Raw genomic sequence first — 25,123 nt, forward strand, 5'->3', positions numbered from 1 at the left:
CCTCCTTCTCCCCTTCCCCTCCTCCCCCTCCCACTTACAGCCTCCTCCACCCCACCCCCTTACAGCCGCCTTCTCCCTCCTCCCCCTCCCCCTTACAGCCTCCTCCACCCCTGCCCCCTTACCGTCTCCTTCTCCCCTGCCCCCTTACCATCTCCTTCTCCCCCTCCCCCTTACAGCCTCCTTCTCACCCCCCTCCACTTTACAGCCTCCTTCTCCCCACGGTCCCCTTACAGCCTCCTTCTCCCCCTCCCCCTTACAGCCTCCTCCACCCCCTCCCCCTTACAGCCTCCTCCACCCCCTCCCCCTTACAGCCTCCTCCACCCCCTCCCCCTTACAGCCTCCTCCACCCCCGCCCCCTTATAGCCTCCTCCACCCCCGCCCCCTTACAGCCTCCTCCACCCCCGCCCCCTTACAGCCTCCTCCACCCCATCGCCTTACAGCCTCCTTCTCCCCCGCCCCCTTACAGCCTCCTTCTCCCCATGCTCCCTCTTACAGTCTCCTTCTCTCCCTCCCCCTTAAAGCTTCCTCCTCCCCCCACCCCGTTACAACCTTCCTCTCTCCCTTGCTGCCCCTTACAGCCTGCTCTCCTCCTCCCCTTTATAGCCTCCTTCTTTCTCCCCCGACAGCCTCCTCTCTCCTCCTTACAGACTCCTTCTCCCCCATTCTCCTCACAGCCTCCTTCCCCTCCCCCCTTACAGCCACCATCCCCCCCCCCCCCCTCCCAGCACTCTTCTCCTTCTTCCATCCATGTTCGTCTTATTGTCCGGGAAGCTCTATGACCCTGCTGCATGTGTTCCTCAGGGCGGTGTCCTTATTCCAACCATCTCAGCTGCTTTATCAAGGACCTTCCCTCCATCATTAGGTCAGAAGTGGAGATATTTGCTAATGATTGTAGTGCTGAGCCCCATTCCTCAAATACACAATCTGAATAAGTTTGTCAGTGGAAAGAAATGTTCATGCAATGTAAGCTTGAGGCAGTGACTATCTGCGAAAACAGAGAATCCAACCATCTCCCCATGAGATTCATTGGAACTGCCATTGTTGGACCTGCTACTGTTAGCCATTATGTCTCCTATCTCAAGGAACCAGGACAGCTGACTTACTGGGATACCACCATTTGCAAGTTCCCATACACTTGCTGGCCCAATAAATCTGCAACTCCCTTCCTAGACAAAGGATTCTGGGTAATCCAAGATGGAGGACGGGAAGAATTTGTGGCTACAAGAGCTGATCCTTTTTTGAGGTATTCTCAGTATTAGAGTTGAGTTCCTTGAATTCTAAGAGTAGTAATTACTGTTTTATAAGCTGTTATATTATTTTAGAACTTTGGGGGGAAAAAGGGTCTAAATAATGGCACGTTTAAAAAGGAGGAAGACAGACAAAGGTAGTGAACCACATGGGAAGTGATTCAAATGGAGAAAGAAACCTACACTGCTGTCTAACCCAGCAGTGAATCTGCGCAGCTACTGCGCTCTGCTGTTTGATTTTCAAGTATCTCGAGATATCGAAGTCCATCTAAGAAAAATTAAGAATGTTGTGAAACTTGAAAGAATCCAGAAACGATTTACAAGGTTTGGAAGGTTTGAGCTATAGGGAGAGGCTGAATATGCTGGAGCTATTTTCCTTAGAGTGTTGGAGGTTCTGGGGTGACCTTACAGAGATTTATAAAATCATGAGGGGCATGGATAGAGTAAGTAGACAAAGTGGTTTCCCCGGAGTGGGGGATGACAAAAACTAGAGGGCATAGGTTTAAGGTGAGAGGGGAAATATATAAAAGGGACCAAAGGGGCAACCTTTTCATGCAGTGTGGTACATGTATGGAATGAGCTGCCAGAGGAAGTGGTGGAGACTGGTACAATTGCAACATTTAAAAGACATCTGGATGGGTATATGAACAGGATGGGTTTAGAGAGATATGGACCAAGTGCTGGCATATGGGGCTAGATTTATCTCGGATATCTGGGCAGCATGAACGAGTTGGACCAAAGGGTCTGTTTCTGTGTTGTATGTCTCTATGACTGTATGAGTACTTTAGATATATCTACAGGGGTTCGACTGCAGTGATAAGTGAAAATGACTCACTAAAACCTTCTCAAGGATTGTGAGGGATGAGTAACAAGTGCTGATCATCACATGAAAGAATTTTTAGAAACTTCCATGGTCCCTGGGAACATTTGACAATGTAGATGGAGCTTTACTTTGTATCTAACAAGAGTTTTCTCTGGCTTGGGTGCACTTGAGGGGATAGTGCAGAAAGAGTTTTACTTTTTATCTAGTTCTTGCTGTACCTCAGATTATTTGTGCTGATACAGGATGCACAGTGGACATCCCTAGCTATGAGTCCAAATTAACCCTTAAAAATATTTTGAAAATCACTTCCCAACTGAATATCTTTTTGATGAAGGGTTGCTGATGGTCAAGAGCAATAAGTAGAATAAAAGGCTGTTTCTTGCGACTCCAGCTGAAATCAGAGTTTTGTAGTGTTAAAAAAGTCAAAGTTATGAGGAACCCTTTCCTCGCAGCATGTCATTCTCTTCTACGTATTGGAGATAAATCTAATAAATGGAATGAGCAGGTAGTCATCCAAATGCCCGTAATAAATTGATGGTCCAGAAGGGTGTTTGGAGTGAATGCAGTGTTTATCTCAGTCTCTCCAAGTATTGTTTAAAGTCTTACGGCACTACCTTAGCTTCAGCTCACTGAGCTCCCTCAAAGAGAAGCCATTATTTCATGCACATTATTTAGCAGAGATATTGTGTTTCTGTTAGTGTTGGTGATTAATTTACACTGTAAGCAGTTAATATAAGAACTGAACAAAGGCTTAACAATTCAAGTAAAATTAATTTTGCAGTTGGACAAGAAAGTTTGTTATATAATAAACTTGCAGCATATTTATTATGGTCTGTTTCATTTCTCACCTTTCTTTGTCTCACTTTTGCAATGTTTGGAGATAATTTTCAGTTTCTTTATTTTGCCTTATTCTTTCATGGGGCATGGGCATCATTACTAAGGCTGGCATTTATGGCCCATCCCAAAATACTTTTGAAATGAGCACCCTACTACTCGGACAGTTAAAAATTAACTAGGCAGTTATGAGTCAGCGCGTTGCTGTCTATCTAGGGTCACAGGTGAAACCAAGTAAGGATGGCAGATTTCCTTCTCTAATTAGTGAACCAGATGAATTTCTAACAGAAAAAGTCCATAACAGCATCATTATTGAGACTAGCTTTCAATTTATCCGATTGTATTAATTGAACCCACATTTACCAGAGCATGGGTCTCTGGATGACTCGTCCAATGACATTAACGCAGCACCTTTAGTTCTAATTTGCATAACTTACAGATTTATCTCAATCCCAATTGCAATGAACAAATATCTGCTGTAGTACCGCTGGTTAGTTGATTTTCAACGATTTGTTTGTATGTTCTGATTTATTTGTTGATTGCTCTGCATTTGTTGGGCTGTAATGGATGGCTTGTGCATAATTTAACTGATGATATTTTATGTTCTCATTTACAGTTTGCTCCTTTGTTGTTCACAAACGATGCCATGAGTTTGTCACCTTCTCCTGCCCAGGTGCAGATACAGGACCTGCCTCTGAGGTACTAATTTTTGTCAATGTTTGAAGGATTCATATATGTTCACTGATGATTGGGCTTGTAGTTTTATAAATGTTGAATAGTGTCTTGGTAGACTATGGGAAGGATGGGAACAAAAGTACATTGCCATCATGGGAATTTGGAGAGTTTAAAATACAGTGCCTGTGATGACAAGACTGTTGAGACTTGATGCTTGGTTAGTAAGGTTTGGTCGCAACGATCAATGTGAGAACATTATGAAATTTTGAGGATGCTGAGAGTATACAGCGTGGCATGGATGATTGCTCATGGACATTTCCATTTTGTTTGGGGCCCAACCGTAATCTTTTGTCTATATTAGGAAGGACATCACTGTTTTTTTCCACATCCATCAGGCGTTAATGGTTGGAGGTAGGTGGGACCTAATTCTGCCCAATTCCCTTCATTGCTCCTGGCAGCCCCAGGAGATGGGTTTCAGGAGCCCTTAGCAAGCAATGACCATCATCCCCAATCACTACATATTACTCCTGCCTCAACCCTATTTCCTCACCTATCCCATCATTCCATGAAAAAAGAACCTTCAGGATTCTTCTTCCATCTTTAAGAATGTTCTGTCCCATTTGGTGCAATGCCGGCTCATCCTGCTGTTCCTTCCCGATGATAGAGATCTGACAGGGACCTCTCTCTTGATTGTTTAACAAGCCTGCCCCTGAGAAAATGTTTGGTATGGCGGTTTGCATAGTGGTTGTGATTTGGTTAGAACAGGGTCATACTTTGACCTGCATGGGTAGAATTAGGAACAAGCAGAGGCAGTTAATTGTATGAGAGTGAGTAAGACAAGGTCCTATCAAATGCCTTAAATTGACAGTGTGTTTTCACACATGTTGGAGGCTTTCTTACTGGAGGTTTGGCTGCATTTATAGCATGTGCCCACAACTATCTTTTTTTTTTGTCCTCTGTTAATCCTAACAATGTTTTGAGTGCCCTAAGATTTGAATAGAAAAGATCCAGGTTATTTTAAAAAGGGGAAGCATTTTGAAATCTATCTTCTGAGTAATAGAAGCTGTCTTCTTTCTGTCACTTCCTTAAGGGAGCCATGTGTTAGTTGCTGAGTACTGATATCTCCTGAACCAGCTTGGCAGTCCATCTATTGATGATTCAATGGGTTTTACTGGACATGGTCAGACAAACCTGTCCACCACAGCTGGAAGCTGAAATATGTGCTATGGAGGGACACACTCCTTTTTCATTCTGTAATATGTCCTTGGACTATTCCCTCACACTGTTTACAGCGTACAGTAATGTAACCCCTTCAAATAACTAAGCAATCCCAGAAATCTCCTATTTCACACTAATTTATGCCCACACATATTTGCTGTAATAATTAAATGGTTATTTATGCAGGATTACAGGCAGTTCTGCATTTCAAATCCCCACTTTCACATAATCCATTGCCAGGAATGTGTCCCTGACCTGGAGCATTATGTTAACCAAGGTGGGCCAGAGTTAGTGAGGTGCCTCATTCTATCAACAAACAGACAGAGGTTTCTTCCTTCGCTCTGGCAATCTTTTTAGCACCCACTAGGACCTCTATTTCAGGCTTACATGGAGTAGTCCTAAAATGGCTGAAATCAAACCTGTCAGCTGTTCACTATAATGTCATTGTAATAGACTGACAATATGCATTTGCAACAAGGGATGACTTAGGTCAGAATATACAGAACATTGTGGAATAAGTTGGAGTCTGTAATTGCAGAAGGTTAGCTAATGGGCAGCTCAGCAGGTTGTGGTTGGTGGACATCCCACATACTCTGCAGTGAAAGATTTTCCCCAGGACAGAACGCTAATCTCCACACAGTAATACAGGCAGAGGTTCTGGTTTCATAACTTTAAATAGTTTAGAGTCACTTTCACAGAAGAAAGAACTCTAAAACTTACCTGTGGCTGATATCAAGACTTAACATCTTTCAGTCACCCTCTTTAATGCAGAAGTAAACTTGTTTATTTTCACTCAGTTAAAAAATGTCATTTCATTCCATTATCTGTAATCCTGTTAGCTGGCATTTCGAGAATGATATATTTTAATTTGGTTTAAGTCCAATCGTGTGAATCAAGGAGTAGCTGTGACTATAAAGTACTTTGTAATCATAGCAATCTTTTCACTGAAATTAACAAGCGATGGAAATAAACAATATTTGCTGTACTGAGGTAAATGCTAAATTTATCACTGAGATCTGCGTGAAACAGCAAAAGTTTGCCTGACATTAGTTTCTGCTGTTATTTTACATCATAAAAAGAATAAGTAGCATAGAAAAAATCGAAACAAGGCCATGCTTGTCTTACTGCCTCATCTTCCTCTGTTAATCTTGCAAAGTTCCAGATTTCATGACCCTATTCCGCTGTCCCTGGTTGCTTTGCAGTTAAAAGATCCATAGTCCCTGCTAACCAGGCCAGCGATGGGAGGTGCATTTGACTTTCATCCCAACTAGGAGTCTGATGGTACAGAACAAGAGTACTGAAACCAATCGGATGAAATATCAAAGGAGGACCACTGGATTTAAAACATCAACTGTCTTTCTCTCTCCACAGATGCTCTCTACCTGCTGACTTTCTCCTGAATGTTTGGTTCTCATTTCAGATTTCTAGTATCCATAGTATTCTGCTTTTATTATGATGAAGATCAACAACAATGGGATGATCCATTCCACCAGACCTACCCTCCGGCAATAGGGTTTAAATGTGCCCCATTATATTCATAGAGGTCCAGATTTCTTAAATGGGGAGAGATTGGGAAGTGTTAATGTTCAAAGCAATCTGGCTGCTCATGTTGATAAGTCACTTAAAGCTAACATGCAGGCGCAGCAAGCAGTTTGGAACAGGGATTATATGGTGGCCTTTCTCACAAGGGGATTTGAATACAGTAGCAAAGACATTCCTCGCATGGTCATATCCCACACTGGCAGGTGGTGAAATTTTAAATTCAGTAAAAACCTGGAATTAAATCTAGCCTAATGATGACCATGTAACTAGTGTTGATTGTCATGAAAAACAGTCTGATTCAAAATATCCTTGAGACTTTGTTTGTCTGGCCTAACATGTGATTCCAGATCCACAGCAATGTGGTTAGCTGTGAACTGTCCTCTGAAGTGGCCAAGTGAACCAGTCAAACTACTCAATAATATATCCTGTCGATGTCTTGGTGGGACCACTATTTGATGAACGACTATGAACAATTTTTATCCGCAGATCTTCTAAGAGATCTCCACTCTGAATTCTGCTTTCAATATAATAACACTCCAGAGCCTTCCCTGTAATGTTCTTACCAATTGCATGGGTCTCCAAAGTCCATGTGCAGTAGCAGCTTCTGGAACTGGCAGACAATGCAGTGGTTGGCACGACAATGCCAATGCATGACGTGAGCAGAACATCAGAGCAACTGCAAACACTTGCACGTACACATCCACACACATGCACATCCACACACATGCACATCCATACACACGTGCACATTTGCACACATGTGCACGTCTACTCACATGCACACTCGCGCACCCACACAGTTTACAGGAAACATAGCATACAGAACACCTCCACCCTCAGCTTCAGAGTGAGCTCTCAGTTTGAATAGAGTAAATTGAGGATCTGCGTCTTGAGTCTCAATGAAGATATACCAAACACTTCTTTTCAATTCCCATTCTTCTGAAGTGGAAGTCTGCATACCTGACATCTGTTTGCAGGATTGCTGTGACCTCTGGTCAGCCATTGCTCTGGTTACTGCACATGATGGAATAAAAAACCTGGAGTCTGTCTTTCAACTGCTCTATTTTTTTAGCTTCAGCTGGACTTTCTGATTTGGAGCAAGTCTGTGACTCCTGCTACACCATTAATTGGAGAATATATATCGGTTCCATTGTACAAAGTCCAGTTGGAGTGGTACGTTGTCCACTCCATCCATGGGTAATGTTTTAACTACCCAGTTACCACTAGTTCAGACAACGTACCACTCCAACTGGACTTTGTACAATGGAACCGATATACATTCTCCATTTAACCTATTTACTAAAAGCTTGGTTTTCATTGAACTCTCAAGGGAAAACTAAATCCTGGTTGAGCAAGATAACCGATCGATCCTTGAGTAGATTTATGGGCTCGGATACTTAATTTGAAGAAAACAAGTTATCTTCCCTTTAGACAAAAAAATCCTTTATATCTCTGAAGTATTCTATGTATTTCTTCTGCACTCACAGCAATGTCTAACTTCAGTGTCCTAGTAATAGTAAAAGTCATAATTCGATTGGTGATCTTTTACTTTTGAGTTTCCTGTCTGGAATATTATGAACTTGAACATGTCTCATACCATTCCCCTGCAATTCCCAGCCATCAAGGTGAATGTACCACCTCTTCCCCCCCCCCCCCCCAACTCCACCAGCCCTCATTACACTGGGAACAGTTCAGCTTCCAAGTTTGATTTGAGGTGGAGACCTTGGGCATTCCCAGCCATCTGGCCTTTATCCTGGCTACTTGCTTTCACTCCCACTTTCTATCTGTTTAGAATTTATGACGGTAATGAAAAAAAGGTTTAGTTTTATTGATCAACTCGTAATTGTAGCCAGTTTCACTGCCTGTCGAGCAGTTATGACCCTTTAGTCCTCAAGATGGGATTTTATAAGGAACAGTTTTTAAATGAGAGTAATTTCTTTTAGAGCCTATTATGGGTTTCACCTTCTAATACTCATATCCAGCTGTAAAAATTATGTTGTTTAACTCTTTCAAATTCAACATGGGTTTGCGCAGGCTATTTCTTTACATCTTGAATCCTTTGCCTATATGCCTCAGGCTCATGCAGCCAGTCTAGATATTTTTTAACAGCATCATCATCCTGAGAAACCTCCTCTTGCAGTGAAACATACATTTCCTGTCCTTTACCTGCCAACTTATTCCACATGAATAGAGTGTAGTCTTTTGTCCAACTTACTTATCCATAAGACAATAGATCTTAAGATATAGGAGCAGAATTAGGCCATTTGTCCCTTTATGTAAGCTCTGCCTTTAATCATAGCTGATATGTTTCTCAACCCCATTCTCCTACCTTCTCCCTGATCCCCTTACTAATCAAGAACCATCTATCTCTGTCTTTAATCCACTCAATGACTTGGCTGCCGAAGCCCTCTGTAGAAATGAGTTCCACAGATTAACCTCCTCTGGATGAAGAAATTTCTCCTCACCTCAGTTCTTTCAATCTGAGGCTTTGCCCTTGGATTCTAGTCTCTCCTTCAAGTAGAAACATCTTCTCCATGTCCACTCTATCCAGGCCTCTTAGTAGTCAATAAGTTTCAATGACATTCTCCCCATCTTTCTAAACTCCATGGGTACAGACCCAGAGTCCTCAATCGCTTATGGTATGTTAAACCCTTCATCCCTGGGAGCATTCTTGTGAGCCTCCTCTGGACCCCCACCAACCCCCAAAGCTGCCCACAACATTTTAAATGCAAGTCCAGTTGCCTTGCCATTTTCTCAAATGACATGAAAACTACTTCCACATCCTTCTCATATTTTGGTTGGGCCTTTGCAAACGTAAACATTTCCTGAGTGTGCTTACACTAGAATGAAGGTTCCCCCCCCCAAAGGTCCTGTATGCACATTTGATGTTTCCTGTTTCAGCTGCATCATTTTAAACATATTCAAATTCTCTCACTTTCTCTTCTTTTTGCATTTCTGATTTTAATTTTCTCATTTCCATTTCTCATTTGTCTTAATTCCATCTTCTTTTCCTTTCCTTTCTCTCCTCGTCTTTTTTTGCTATTTCTAGTTTCTTCATTTCCTCCTCAAGCATATGCTGTTGTAAGTGTAACTGAATACTATCTGATTCTGATGTTTTACTACATAGATTCTCTCGTATTTCCAATAAATCCAAGTACCATACAAGTACCTCCATTATTTCCTCCTAGCTCTGTCAGGCAATGCTATCATCACTTTACACACCAGTTCAATCAACCTGAGTTTTGAAAGGTCATTTTAGACGACTAGGGACACCTGTCCCTGCAGGAAATCTTTTACTGCTTCCACTCCAGTGCTTTAAATGGAATTCAAAACCTGCCATTTTCCTTCAGCTGTATTTTTAGGAACGTTATATCCAAATCCATGTTGTCTCTATTTCAAAATCCATCCCCAAATGTTATCATTGCCTCATTGGAGTGGAAATCAAGCCCACCATTCCCAGAGTTGTCACCAAAGTGAATGATTCTATCGACGTATGCAAAATCTCCAATTTTCCTATCTTTGTAGACCCAGGATAACAGAAAATATGGATCAGTTTTCTGTGCTGAACAACTTTATAGTTAAAAGTCTAACCCCGCAAACACATGCAGACAAAATAAGGTGATATCAGTTACGGGAAAAGCTGAGAAGTCAATTCAATGGCTCTTGTCCATAGGGTTCACTGAGATGATCCTTTTGCTTGTCAGGCCTTTTTCAATCTCTCTTCTGCAGGTATTTTTCACTACCCTCCAAGAGGCACAGAGCAACTGCTTCACACAATATAAAGTCTCTTACTTATATATTAATGTATTGCAGCAACTGGTGAGAAAAGATAATTGGCTTCCTTTAGGCTTCACATTTTTTTAAATGCAGAGACACACCACCACCCTCTGGAGGTCTGAAGTCTTCTGGCAATATTGAGCTGTTCAGCTCATCAAGAACCAATCACACAGTTGTTGACAACCAGATAGCCTTTAATCATCCATAACTGTTTACAACTGCCCAAGTCAGTCAATCAGCTGTTTGTTGCTGGCCAAATATCACTCTATACACAACCCCCGCCAAAGCCACTGTCAGCTGTGTAACTATCACTGACAAAGAATTTCAGTAACTAGCTTCTAAAGAATGCAGAAAGAGCAAATCCTTCCACCGTTCTTGGTTTTAGAAACAGCCTTTTTTCCAGTTCACAATAAAACAAATACAGAAAAATAAAAAGATAATACATTAACTGCTACGCTGAGTCTGCAAACAGATGGTGAGGGAACCAACAAGAGGGAAAAATCTACTTGACATTATTCTCACTAATCTATCTGTCATAAATACATCTGTCCATTACGGTGTCAGTTGGAGTGACTATCATACTGTCCTTGTGTAGACAAAGACACATTTTCCTACTCAGGCTATCTTCTATCAAGTTGTGTACAGTACACTATCATCATCGTGCTAGATGAAACTGACTTTGAACTGATCTAGCAACTCAAAACTAGGCATTCAGGAGACTCTGTGGACCATCAGCTGCAGAATTCTGTTTAATCATGTTTCTGTAACCTAGCCCGGCATATCTCTCTCTCTATCATAACCATAAGCTGGGAGATTAGCCTGGTTAAATGAACTCATAACCACTGGTCATATCTAAATTCTGCAGTCATGCTACATCCAGTCATGAATAATAATGGCCAATTAAACAAATGAAAGGAGAAAAATACTCTACAAATATCCCAATCCTCAATGATGGGGACGTTCAACACAACAGTGCGAAAGACATGGCTGAAATATTTGTATTCATCTTCAGTCCAAAGTGCCAAGTGGATCATTCATCTTGGCCTCCTCCTAAGATGCCCAAATCACAGCCACATGCCAGCTAGGGACCAGGTCACTTTATGAATGTGGTATGTGTGTGATCAAAAATAATCTGAAGAAAAAAACTGACTTTTTAAAAAATCTGCAGAAAACAAAACATGGAAGCTAAAAAGAAACCTGAAAGACCTGCAGATGCTGTAAATCAGAGACAAAAGTAGAGTTCTGAGGAAGGGTCACTCATCTCGATTTCTCTCCAAGATGTTGACAGACCTGCTGAGCTTTTCAAGCAATTTCTGTTTTTGTCTGTAACGTAGAAACTATTCATTCTCTTATCTTGGAATGGGCAAATTTTGCTTTGAACCTTGAAATATTCTTTTCAAGATTGCAGTAAACATTTTATTGCTTTCTGCATGTTGCTTGTGTTATCTGATGAGATTAAGTAAATATTTAAACCTGTAAATTATTAGTGTTGCGCCAACTATTGCGATATTGATAAATCGCTAAGCATTAATTTGAGGTGTTGTATATTTCCCACCTGTTGGTTTTGTGAAGTGTAGTATTTTGAAGACCAGCCTTGCTTGACTTGGAGCTCTGCTTCAAATCCAAGAACTGGTTGATCACGGCAATCATTTCCTTCACTGCCTTAACTAGTCTGTCTAGAAGTCCTCGTTCACATCCTGAACACCACCAGACATGGTCATTCCAGTGTCTCATTTACCAGTATTCCATTCTGTACTTTCTGTATCTGTCCTATTGTGATGAAATTGTTGTTTGCAATTGTGGGTGTGAGCTGTTGCCTGCACTGTTGCCTCTCAGCTTGGAATGGTGTCCTCCTGTCCCACATGGCGGTCTCTCTGCTTGGCGTGATGACCTCCCAGCCTGGTGTGGTGGTCCTCTGGCGGTCTGTGACAGTTTTATGGCCTGCCATGGCCTCAGCATGGACTTCCAGTCTCAAGATGATTCCAGAGCGATCTTCTGGCCTCATGCACCCTGAGGTGAAGCTCAGCGTAGTCTGGAATCCAGGCCAGGTGCGGCCTGGAGGTTAGGTGCCAGCATGGATTGGGTTGGAAGACCATTGTTCTGAATTTTTTTTCCATTTTATAATTTATTTCAAAAATTTGCAATGCTGGACTTTTTAAATTCTCTATTTTTCCAAGAACTGAAGAAGCTGTACTTAGGGACTTTGATACCTGAGATGGCACCATACGCGGTGACTTGTACACTTTTCACTGAAAGAGAAACTAAAGCCGAGGGATCCCAGCTATGGCATCAGATTTTTGGATCATGACCTCAAGTTGTCAAATAAATGAAGGCTGATTGAATCCAAAAGAAAACAAAATGAAACTTTCAGAGATCCACAGGAGGTCAGAGCAGACATGCTGTGGAGAATGGTGTAGGTGAAACATCTGAAAAGAATGAAATCTGAAGACTGTGTCTCCAAACATAATCTGTCCACAAATACAGATCCCCCTTCTGCCCAACTGATTATTTCTGTACATCATCAGTTCTTACACTTTACAATGCAACATACTGTGTTTACACACTGTCCTGGTATGTGATTGAAAATACAGTGCAGTTCCAGCAAAGGTCCACCCTCACCCTGAAGAGTTGACTGCAAGATCCACCGACTGTCCTCAGCCTAGAAGAAAGTGATAAACTGAACACAGCAATAGTAGCAGCAATGATAATGTAATAAAATTACTGTCTGTGCTTCAGATATGTTGGGAATCTCCCACCATCAAGACTGCTGTGAGTTGAACTAAGGTGTGTATATCCATTGGTTGCTAACTATAGGGTAGAACTTGGATGAAGTGAAGCTGCAGTTGGAGGCAACTCGATCAATTCCTGTGCGAGGAAAACAAAGTTTTGAGGGATGTTGGGGCACAGCATGATGCCATACAATCTTACAGATTTTCCAGTAAATCATTGAGATCAACCTTTGTTGAATTGACGATTTCAAGTGTCATTTGTAGTGTCCACTAAGTACAATTTGCTTGTTATTGTGTTTGCTTCGTCTTGATGTTGGTTTTATTCTTAAAGTAAAAGTTATAAAATATGAAATCTCATGAACAGATGAACAAATGAGTTAGTAAGTAAGTGTAGGTCATTCATACAATCCCTACAGCTTGGAAGCAGGCCATTCAGCCTATCAATTCCATACCGAACTATCAAAGAGCATCCTACCCAGGCCCAACCACCCCCGACACATTCCCTGTAATCCTGCATTTCCCATAGCTAATCCAACTGTTTTACACATCCCTGTACATTATAGGCAATTTAGCATTGCCAATACACCCAACCTGCATATTTTTGGACTGTAGGAGGAAACCCACACAGCTACAGGGAGGATGTGTAAACTCCATGTAATCACCTGACAGTAGAATCAAACCCAGGTCCCTGGCATTGTGAGGCAGCAGTGCTAACCATTGAGCCATTCTGCTGCCCGACTATCAGTACCCTCATATCTGCTGTGCTAGTCAAAGGATCATGGTTCATTGATTATGGCCTCTATGTTCCTGTTTACACCCAATTCCCTCTGATCCCATACTAGTCCAAAATCTGTCCAGTTCAACCTGAAAATTATTCAATATCGGGGTGGCACGGTGGCACAGTGGTTAGCACTGCTGCCTCACAGCGCCTGAGACCTGGGTTCAATTCCCGCCTCAGGCGACTGACTGTGTAGAGTTTGCACATTCTCCCCGTGTCTGCGTGGGTTTCCTCCGGGTGCTCCGGTTTCCTCCCACAATCCAAAGATGTGCAGGTCAGGTGAATTGGCCATGCTAAATTGCCCATAGTGTTAGGTAAGGGGTAAATGTAGGGGTATGGGTGGGTTGCGCTTCGGAAGGTCGGTGTGGACTTGTTGGGCCGAAGGGCCTGTTTCCACACTGTAATGTAACCTAATCTAATCTGTGTTTGCACTGCTCTCTGAGGAAGAAAATTGCACAGGCAAACTGTCCAGTCTTTTTTTTTCCCTGTGTGGGCTGTTTGGTAAGTTAGCTTCTTTTAGTTTAATGGTCTCCAATGGAATCACAAGACCAATACTGAACCAATTGTGCCAGACCTGCTTGCCCATCCTCCTGATTTCTACAGTCAATGACTCAATCCCATAGTTCATTAAATTTAACACCCAACGTGCTCAGAATCCTCCAGGGACATCTCTTCTCTGGAAGCTGTAATGCAGCCTTCACTTAAGGTCATGATTTGGAGATGCCGGTGTTGGACTGGGGTGTACAAAGTTAAAAATCACACAACACCAGGTTATAGTCCAACAGGTTTAATTGGAAGCACACTAGCTTTCGGAGCGACGATCCTTCATCTGATGAAGGAGCGTCGCTCCAAAAGCTAGTTTGCTTCCAATTAAACCTGTTGGACTATAACCTGGTGTTGTGTGATTTTTAACTTCATTTAAGGTGTCATCCTTATCTGAAGATGAAGGAAGAAATGAAAGGATGGCTTCACAGACATCAAGGCAGCTGAGGCAAAGAAGGGGGTCAAAATGCCAATGAAGATTAACGCTATCCCAGCAATGTTTCAATGAGGGATTGCACTTCAAGTTTGTCACCCAGGAGGTGTCAAGCGACATAATTTCTTAATGCCAGAATCTACAACTTCAAATTAAAATACCAGAACTACCTTCTTTGCCAATCTATGAATGGCAGGCTCTTTCTTTGTCATAATCCAGTGCAAATAAATGCTCGTGCAATTCTCCTCTGTGCTTTGGTTTTTAATGTGCCTTTCACATGGACCATGATGCTGTGTAGATGGTGTAGCAGAGAGCCTTATAACTACATGAACTTAAAACAGAATCTTGAGTTTATTGTGGGGTTGGGGTCTAACTGATCTGCTTACTGTCTTTGTGTTTAGAATGGCCAAATGTTACAGAAGCAAAGTCAATATTAATTCCTTGGCTTTATCACAAGAAGGTTGTTCATTCAATTTTCTTTGTATTCAGCCCCAAACGCCCAATAAAATCACATTCCTACAACGGCTGTATTCTAGCATCTGTATTTGACGTTCTTAAAATAGATTAGGACAAAGTCATCGGCCAGACATCGACATCAGGCTCTCTCTGGTCTTTCAGAGAATGATGGATCACTTGCTGAAACTGACTGCTTTAAGTAATGCTAACCTTGGACAAACTAGCTAGTGTTACTGTCGTTTCTGTTTTCCGCCTTCATTGGCTTAGAGTATGGAGCAAAAATGAGGCTGAACTTCAATTGGATCCAACACAATGGAATATTGGGTTCACCATATCTGTACCCTGTCAAACATTGGTCAAATTACATTCTCCTGTACCCTCCCCATATCCTTGAATATTATCTTCTTTAAACATTGACTAATACAAATTCAAAAGAATTTACTTCTGTTAGGGCTGTGAAATTCATGTTGTAGCTATTCTCTACAGAAAAACATTTTTATTTCTCCATTATTTTGATAGTTATTCAACATTTGTGGCCCCTAATGGTCTCTTTTGTAAATGAACATGATACCACAAATTATGATAACCCATTAAAATATTGAGGAGTTCTATCAGATTACTTGAATATTTCCTTGTAATTCTTAACTCTACTAGGTTAGTCAAGCATGACCTGCATTTTTAGAACTTGACTAATCCTGTTAACTCATATTTCTTAAATGATTTAGCAACTACATCAATATTATCACCTGGGTGTAATTAACCAATAAACCACGGAAATCTCCATTTTAGAAGCAGGAAGGCACATTTTCTCTCGAATAAAAACAAAATACCGGGATGCTTGAAATCTGAAGAGTGCAAATGCAGAGAGTGCTGAAGAAACCCAGCAAGTCTGTCAGAATCTGTGGAAAGAGGAACGGGGTTAATGTTTCGGGTCCAGTATAACTATTCTTCAGAAATTGAAAGGTGTTGGAATTCTTTTAATATGTTTTTGACAGAGGTAGACACTTAATGCAAAAGACAAAGAGGATATTAATGGTGGGCAAAGGAGATGTGAAATGGGTGGAAATTAAGATGTGATGCTGCACTGTCTGATTTGTTGTATATGGTGTTGTAATGTGTGTTGTCTGTTAACCACCGTGAGGTAATGTTTTTGGTTATTTGTGTAGGAGTGCCAGGTCCCATAGTACAGATGTCACATGACACCAGGTTATAGTCCCAATAGGTTTCTTTGAAATCACAAGCTTTCGGAGCGCTGCTCCTTCATCACGTAAAGAGAGCACTCTGAAAGCTTGTGATTTCAAATAAACCTGTTGGACTAAAACCTGGTGTCATGTGACTTCTGACCTTGTCCATCCCAGTCCATTAATGGCACCTCCACACCATTCGCTCCAATAAGACACTGGGAAAATGCACACTTCCTGTTTGGAGAAATGCATTTCTACATAGTGTACTGGCTGGCTTGCCATTGTCATGTGACTTCTTCTTTTGCTGTAAGTTGCTTTCACTTTAATTTGTGACCACCATTGAGCGTATTTTTAAAAACATGACATAAGAAGTGTGAAGATGAGCTTGAATGAATTTTCAGAGCGTCAACTACTGTAAAACTGAAAGATAGATGATGAATTAAAATAGCAGTCTGCAACTTTGAACTGCTGGTTGAGTCAGAATTGCTATAAATCTTCCATTCCCTTTTGCTGTGGAATGAAAGAAGATTGGATATTTTTCCCCACTATCAGCTGCTAAACTAAGAAGTAGCTGCAGAATTAAATAAAAGGACAAAGAAATAAGAGGAACCCTTCTGTTATTGGTGGCTGGAAAGAGTGCCATAAGTTATATTGCATCGTACACATTGTTAAAGAGCTGAGAACCCAGACAATAGGGATGTTGCAGGCTTTAAAGACGCATTAATGTTACTAATGAACAGTAAGTGTTCCACATCAGTGCACAGGTGAAGAAGTAGACTTTTGATCACTATATGATGGCACTGACACATCCTGAGAGTTCGGACAACTGAAAGATGATCTCATGAGAGATAGCACTGTTGAGAGCACATCAGCTAAGGGAGGAGAAGCCTAAAGCTATTGACCTGTGCAGAAACTCTAATCTTGCCCATCATTAGCTAGAACATATTAATTGGAGAACAGTTAAGGTTTTGTTGTATGTGAGAGACATTCCAGGCCGAATAAGAACAAACGTAATAGAAGAAAGAAAGAAATATTTGCAGAAGACTCTGTGGAATGATCAAGGATGTAAATATTATCACACAAAAGGAAAGGAAGTATGTCTAGCATGGGGAAAGCAATGCTCTAACTGCAAGAGGCCAAATCATTTTGCATGCAAGTGTTCACCTTGAGAGAAGCAAAGCAGGCCTGTAAAGATGGCTGCCGAAGGGATGCCAGCCAATGTTTGGATTAATCACTCTCTGTACAATAGGTTGGTAACATCAACTAAAGGTGATAAAGGCTTGTGACTGATGGAATGATGCCTATAGAAGGAAAGCTCAAACAACTGTTTAGTGTCAAGTAGATATCAGTGCAACATGTAACCTGTGCAAAGTAGCTGAAGATGGTGACCCAAAGAAATAAAGCCCTTTAAGGTAAAGTTGAGCCTTATGGTTCAGGGATGGTACATGGTGGATGAGATCATGAAATTGGTTAAAGGTGACAAAATGACAGGAATGATTATTCTTCATAAAAAATTTTTTGTTCCAAAAAATTGAATGAAAAGCATTTTGAGAATCTGTCAGGTGAATTATCAGTAAGGAATAGTCTGTTGTTTCTGTAGATTGAAATGATGGTCACTTGCAGTACCAAGGTAAAGTGAGGACTGCAAATGCTGGAGATCAGAGTTGAAAAGTATGGTGCTGGAAAAGCACAGTCAGTCAGGCAGCATCCGAGGAGCAGGAGAGACGAGCATGAGTTCTTCATCAGGAAGCGGAAGAAGCAATTAAATTGTTGCTGCGAAACCTACATCATACTCACAGACATAGTCATAAATAACTAGAGGGACAGTTTTCTTAAGTGATAGAATATTTCTTCCTTGAATAATATTCAGCCCATCAATTGTAAACCTGCATTTTCAACTCAGGAGAAATCTGTTCCCAGTTAGACTTTCACATTCTATGTCGAGAAACAGATCACAAGTCTGACTCTGAACACAATTTGTTTAATATTCCTGGGTCTCTTTTTACACATGCACAGCCTTCTGTAGCTTTTTCAGGGTGCAAAGTTTTGATTTAAATAAAATCTTCTGAAAAAATAACTACAATCCTTTATTTAAAAGGTCCTGTTAACTTAGTCTGTTTTATGAGCCTCTGCTCATGTGATATGATATTGATTGCTGTAGAAAAGTCATGCCTGTTAAACTGACAATAATGAAGCTGAAAGAAGCAAGGAACATTATTTTAATCATTCATGGGATATGGGCACACTGCTAGTTCAGAATTTATTAATTGCCCCTGATTGCACGGGAGAAGGTAGTAGTGATTTGCTGCTTTAAATTGCTGTGTTTCTGGGGCATGTTGGGGCAGCTCACAGTGCTGTTAGGATAGCAGTTCCAGGATTTTGACTCAGTAACAGTAAAGGAGCGGCGATGGAGTTCCAGGTCAGGATTTTGTATCACTTGAAGGGGAAATTGCAGATGGTGCTGCTCCGATACATTCACTACCATTGTCCTTCTGGGTGGTAGAGATTGCACGTTTGGAAGGTGTTGAGGGAGCAGCCATGGTGAGTTGCTGTAGTTCATCTTTTAGATAGTACATATTGCTGCCACTATGCTTTGGTAGTGAAGGGGAAGATTTGAAGGTGGTGGATGGTGTGCCAGTCATGTAGGCTGCTTTACCCTGAATGGCATCAAGCTTCTTGGGTATTGTTGACACTGCACTCATCCAAGAAAGTGGAGAATATTCCAACCCACGTCTGAGCTGTGCCTTATGGATGGCAGGACTGACATTTAAGTTACTTGCCGTAGAATTCCCAGCCCATTCCTGTAGCCACAGTATTTATATGGCTGGTTGAATTCAGTTTCTAGTCATAAGTAACCCCCAGAATGCTGATTCTTGTGGATATAGCAATATTAATGCTATTGAACATCATGGGGTGATGGTTAGAGTCTTCTTGGAGATGGTCTTGCCTGGTAATTGTCTGCCACCAATGTTGCTTGTCACTTATCCCCCCAAACCAAGGTATTGTCCAGGTCTTGTTGCATATGAACATGGACTGTTTCAGTATCTGAGGAATTGTGAATGGTGCTGAATCTTGACCAATCATCCTCAAACATTGCCATTTATGATGGAGGGAAGGTAATTAATGAAGCAGTTGATGATTCTTGATCCCATCCATCAGGGACTGAGATGGCTGAACTCAACAACCACAACCAGTTTACATTCTGCTGTGTATGATTCCAACTAGTAGGGAGTTGACACCCTGATTCCCATTCAATCCCGTTTTGCTAAATGCCACAGTTGGCCAAATGATGTTTAGGGCAGTCACTTTCACTTTGCCTTTAATGTGAGGAGCCAGGTGGCCCTGGCAGAAGCCAACCAGAGCTTCAGGCAGCAGTTGTTTCTTTGTCATTGTCACTGATAGAACTGTCAATGACTCCAGCCATCACTCTGACGATTGAGTGAACTGTTTTCCATATGGTCCCGTAAATTCTAGTGTTACAGCTGTGCTGGAAGAACTTGCCTGGACCACAGCCCTTTTGTTGTCAGGGCCAATAGCTTTGACAGTATCCAGTGTCTTCAGCTTTCTATCACATGAACTGAATTGAATGGTTGAAAGCTGGCATCTGTCACGCCAGGAAGCTAAGGAGGGAGGGGAGAGATGGATCATTCAGCTGGTGCTCCTGGCTAAAGGTGGCTGCAACTATCTTGCCCTTATCATTTGCACTGATGTGCTGGGCTCTCCATCATTGAGGATAGGGATATTTGTGGAGCCTCCTCCTCTTGTTATTTGTTTAAGTAACCATGACTGGATGTAGCAGGATTGCATCGTTCTGATATGTTCTGATGTTTGTAAGATCTCTTCGCCCTGACAATTGTTTCTAACCTGCTGTGTAGCATGCAAGTAGTCTCATCTTGTAGCTTCATCGTATTGACACCTGATCTTTGGGTTTGCCTGGTGTTGCTCCTGGCATGACTTCCTGTCACCTTCAGTGAATCTGAATGAACGAATGAGTATATTGTCACATATATCTAGGAAGATACTGTGAAAAGTGTTTTGTCACCACAATCTGACACCATTTCGATTTGCAAAAGGAATAAAAGAAATTACTTAGAGTTCATCTTGTGTTCAAGTTGGGGTGTTAAGCGTGGCTGCAGGACCTCTGCAGGCTCTCTGCAATATGGACGGTGAATATGAGAGTAAAGATCTAGGGGAGAAAATACAACCTTGAACAAGATTCCAGTTGAAGTATAATATTGGCCCATGAGAAAGCATGTGAGGTGTATTCTTAAAGAAAGGAGCTGGGTTATGATCAGTTGGCTGCTTTAAATGGTATTGAACTAATATCTGGTGAGAGATGGGAATGAGCATTTTGAAGATACAAAATACATGGGCCAACAATCCTGGCTTGTGGGTCCACTGCCACTTCCTTGATGAAAGATTGTGCCCATTAGAACACTCTCAGACAGTCTATAACACAACCCCATATAGGTCACTGTCGTCTTCCTGAAATGTGGTGTTGTGATGTAGGTGCTCTGCTAAGATAGGAGTTTAAAAATAATTGAGCATTTTGAGGGTAGGTGTGTTAACCCTGACCCCACTGGATTCAACAACAGGCTAAAAAAGCAGAGCTGTCATGAAATTGAACTCTGTTCAGGTTCTGCTTCAGGCTGTCCAATTAGAATTGCTACAGTGGCAAAGAATCCAGGCTGGTTTAAGTTTGGCCACCATTGTAACCATGATTTCACAATCTGTAAAGGAAACTTAAACATAGCGTTAGCAAACTGCAAGATTCAGGTTTAAAAATAGCTGTGTTGTCCTGACACATGATGGTGTGAAGCTGTACAGCTAATTGGTTTTCACTCCTGACTAGAGAGAGACTGCAGTGAACAGGAGAAGTTTTGTATATATTTTAATTGCCATTATTTATGGAACGTGCAAGAAATCCTTGTTTAGGAAGGACTAGTTCAAATAATCAAGGTAGGTCTGCAAGAAAGAATTGAGGAACATTAAACCTTGAAATGGAGGTTAGTTCGGAGAAAGCAGGGAAGCATTAAGGAGAGGAAAATTAAGAAAAACATCCATGGGATATTGGTGAATTGTCGGCACAAAGCCATTGATCCATTTGTATCACTGCGCTCTGAGCACTATGTGTCACAAACAGGAATACAGCAACACAGGGAAGGATTTATGACACAGTTCGGACCCCTTTATAATGAAGGTCCCTCCTTCTCAATCTCTCCTATCTACTGAGGCCTTCAGGTTAAACTGCCACCAGTCCTTCCTTTCTGTGAAAGAACAATCCTGTGGTCTGGCAGGACTATGATGACTTTACCTTTGCTAGAACTCGCACATAGTGAGCAGAAAAAAACATTCATTATTCATTTATCAACTCACCTATAGAAATTTTAATAGAAAGAGAAATCCTTGTCTGGTGAAAAAGTCAAATCAGATATTGAACAGATGCTGCCTCTTTATTTCCTGAACAAAACGAAACTGTCAGATTCCCCAGTAAAATCAGTAAGTAGACATGAGCAAACATTATAATGCATCGGTCCTTTCTCCTCTCAAGTATTACAAATGTTCTCCTGTTAATGACAGCAGGCTTCTCAGTCTGATTATCAAAAACTCCCACGGCCCAGAGCTGCAATAAAACCAAGAATTCAATGCAATAATTAAACAGCAGCTTGCATTACTGAGTAAGGAGCACCATATCCCTCTCCCTGTCCTCACCAACCTTCTCCTGTCCCCCACCTGTACCTTCAACCAGTTTCTTCCACTGTTCAAACATTATTTAGTGTAATAACCACACAGACCTAAGCTGAATCAAGGTGCTAACTGGTTTGTAACTCTTAATTGCTGTACATGAAATAATTAATGCAGTCAATAGGAAAACCCTGGAACTCTGAACTATTTGATGGCAGCTTGGTATCCTGAGAATCTGGCAATTGGGTTAATGTTTTCCTTCCTTTCTGTTACTGAACAGATGGAGCAGCATGGCTCCATTACATCATGGAGTTAGTTCGATTTACCTGTTCTGTAACTAAACAGTATTTTAAATAAAGCAGGAGAGATGCAAAAGAATAGCAAAACTGACACAGTACCAGAAGTGGAAGATGCCAATACCCAGTGGTAGGAGAGACGAGATGGTTTTAAATTAATGTTGGTGTTCTTACTAGACTGGGCAAATGATTTGGAGATAGGGCAGCTACTTAATTTGAATGCTAATTAAATAGTCTCAATAAAAAGAAATGATATCAGTTCAGGTAACCATGAAACTACAGGTCATTCAGAAAAATCCCATCTGGTTCACTAATTCCCTTTCGGGAAGGAAGTCTGCCTACCTAATCTCCTCTGATCTACAAGTAACTCCAGGTTCTCAGCAACGTAGTTATAAAACTAGAACAAAGTTCTGGTATTTAATATGCATGTAGCCCTGTGGTCCAGCTTCCTAGTTGCAGATGTGTCTAGTTGTTCATCCAGCATTACCATTACACTCTCCGTTTGCCTGGTGGTACATTATTCATGCTGCTGGCTTACAAAGTGTAATGCTACTAATAAAACTACAAGAAGAGTAGGATCAGACGGACCACTTGGCATCCATCTTGGTGCCTTGCACAGCAATGTTTCATGTAGTCAAATCATGTGGTGCTGGAAAAGAACAGCAAGTCAGGCAGCATCCATGAAGCAGGAGACTCGATGTTTTGGGCACATAGCCCAGTCAATCCTCACAGCCTAGTCAAATAACAACCTGCTAGTCATACTAACAAAATCATCTTTATTGTCCCTGAAAACTACACATCACCCCTTTTTCACCAATAGGATAAACCCACTGGAGGTGGTGTGCGATTGGTAAACAATAAGGAGGGAGCGGTCCTTAGAGTCCTCAATATCATCTTTAGACTCTCTGTCTCATAGCATCAGGAGTCATCTGCTGATTACCACCTCCTCCAACTGATGAATCAGTACTCTTTGTTGAAGACTTCTTGCTGGGAACTTCGGTGTTCATAATCAAGACTGATTCAGTCATACTGATCACTGGCCAAGCCCAGCTGAGTCCTGAATGACATACCTACCGGGCTGGACCTGCGGCGGGTACTGAGACAACCTGTGAATGAAGAAGCTATGTGTTCTCATCCTCACCAATCTACATCTCCCAGATGAGGCTGTCCATGACAGTTATCAGTAGGAGTCACCATCACATCTTCCAGGGAGAGACAAAGTCCTAACTTGACCTTGAAGACTCTCTCTGTCATGTTCTGTGACATTGGAACCTTGCCAAATGGGATAAGTTCAGAACAGATCCAGCAGCTCGAACCTGGATATCCGTGAGGTCTTGTAAACCATTTACGTGAGCAACTTTGTACGCCACTATAATCTCCAGCCAAATAAAGAATGTAAAAGAGCAGGCTAGGTGAACAACCAGGCATACCTAAAACCAGAGAAACTACAACACAGGACTATATACATGCTAAATACCAGAGCTTTGCAAGTCCACAATTGACATATATGATCAAAGCTCTGAAATACTGTCACATCCTGTCGGTAATGATGGTGGTCAGTTTAAACTTTATGTAAAGAGTTAAATCTGTATTAAGTGGAATCCCGCAGAGATTATGAAGATCATGGAAAACAACTGTGTGATCACACATGATGTTTCTAGACATTTCCACTGATCATTAGACAACTGACAAGTGTGATTTTAAACTTAATGGGAACATTTTATTCTAACCAAGAAATTCCTCCCACAATGTGGTTTCTAAATTCATGACATTTGGAGTCTAGTTTGCAGTATCTCAAAGTTGTGCTGTTTTTTTGCCATCTGCTTCTGGCAACTAGCTGGTGTGTTAAAGCGAAGTGTCTGGCAAGAGAATAGTGGAGACACATGGGTATAAAAAAGGGAAGTGTGCTGTTAAGACAGTTCTTTGTAAAATAACATAATTAGCTGGTCAGAGATCTTGTGATGCTTTGGTAGATGTCCCTACCTCTGAGCCAAGGGTTGAACTCCCACTTGTTCCAAAGACCTGTGATAACTGGTTAAATCAGAAAATATCTCTTAACTTGATGGTGATGGAATGCTATCACTAAACACAGCTGAAGTTTCAACCAAATGACAAGTAGAGATAATCAGATATGACCCCATGATTAAGAAATGATCATTCTGTTTTTCGTAGGAGGAAAAGTAAAACAGCAACCAGGAGGAACTTCTTCAGTAGATTGATTCATTCATTCTCATGTACCTTCTTTAATATCGCCTGTGGCTCTGTAAGCATTGGGTCTTATCCCTGCCTCGAGCTGCTGAATTTCATGAACAGTCAGGGAACCTAACACCGTGGAATTGTTTATAGCAGGGCGGTTATGTGAATGGCCATACCTACAGTCCTGAGAGGGTGACTGGTTGCTCAACCTTCAAAAGTAGATGAGCAGATATTTCCTCCAATTTCTCATTTCATGCTACAAATTCCCTTCCCTAGCCACTGACATTTTAATTGTTTACAAATTTTGTGTCACGTTTAAACCCAACAAGAGCTTCTAACCACATAGCTGTATTATCAAAAATGTAGCCTGTTTCTGCCTCTCTAACTGTGCTTGATCTGTCCCTGTCTCAGCTCACCTTCTGCTGATATCCTCATCCTTGCCAGTGTTACCTCTATACTCTATACAGTCCATTAAATCTCTAGTTAGTTTCCAACGTTCTACCTCCATAAACCCAGTTCAGGATATCTGGTCGCTGTAGATGAGTTTCTGTGTCGTGTAACTCTATGACTCCGACCATCTAATACTTTGCCTATAACCTAACCCTCACACAAAGTCGCATTTAGCCATTAATCCTGCGCTGACTGACCTACATTACCTCATAGTTAGTTCTAATCTTTGTTTTCACAACTTTTCCATGGCCTTACCC

At 41.5% G+C, this 25,123-nt stretch overlaps 1 protein-coding gene across 2 annotated transcripts in view; it reads left to right on the forward strand.

Annotated features, from left to right (window-relative positions):
- The window catches only part of LOC122560735 (protein kinase C beta type), a 298,145-nt gene that overhangs the window by 166,204 nt on the left and 106,818 nt on the right, over positions 1-25,123 (forward strand). For both annotated transcript variants that reach the window (XM_043711728.2, XM_043711727.2), the window contains exon 3: positions 3,521-3,603. In XM_043711728.2, coding sequence (XP_043567663.1) covers positions 3,521-3,603 — 83 coding nt within the window. The remainder of the gene's footprint in view (positions 1-3,520; positions 3,604-25,123) is intronic.

The sequence above is a fragment of the Chiloscyllium plagiosum genome, unplaced genomic scaffold (genome assembly GCF_037043375.1).
Source record: "Chiloscyllium plagiosum isolate Xiang-an unplaced genomic scaffold, Cpla_swu_hap1 HiC_scaffold_20, whole genome shotgun sequence".
NCBI classification, from domain to species: Eukaryota; Metazoa; Chordata; class Chondrichthyes; order Orectolobiformes; family Hemiscylliidae; genus Chiloscyllium; species Chiloscyllium plagiosum.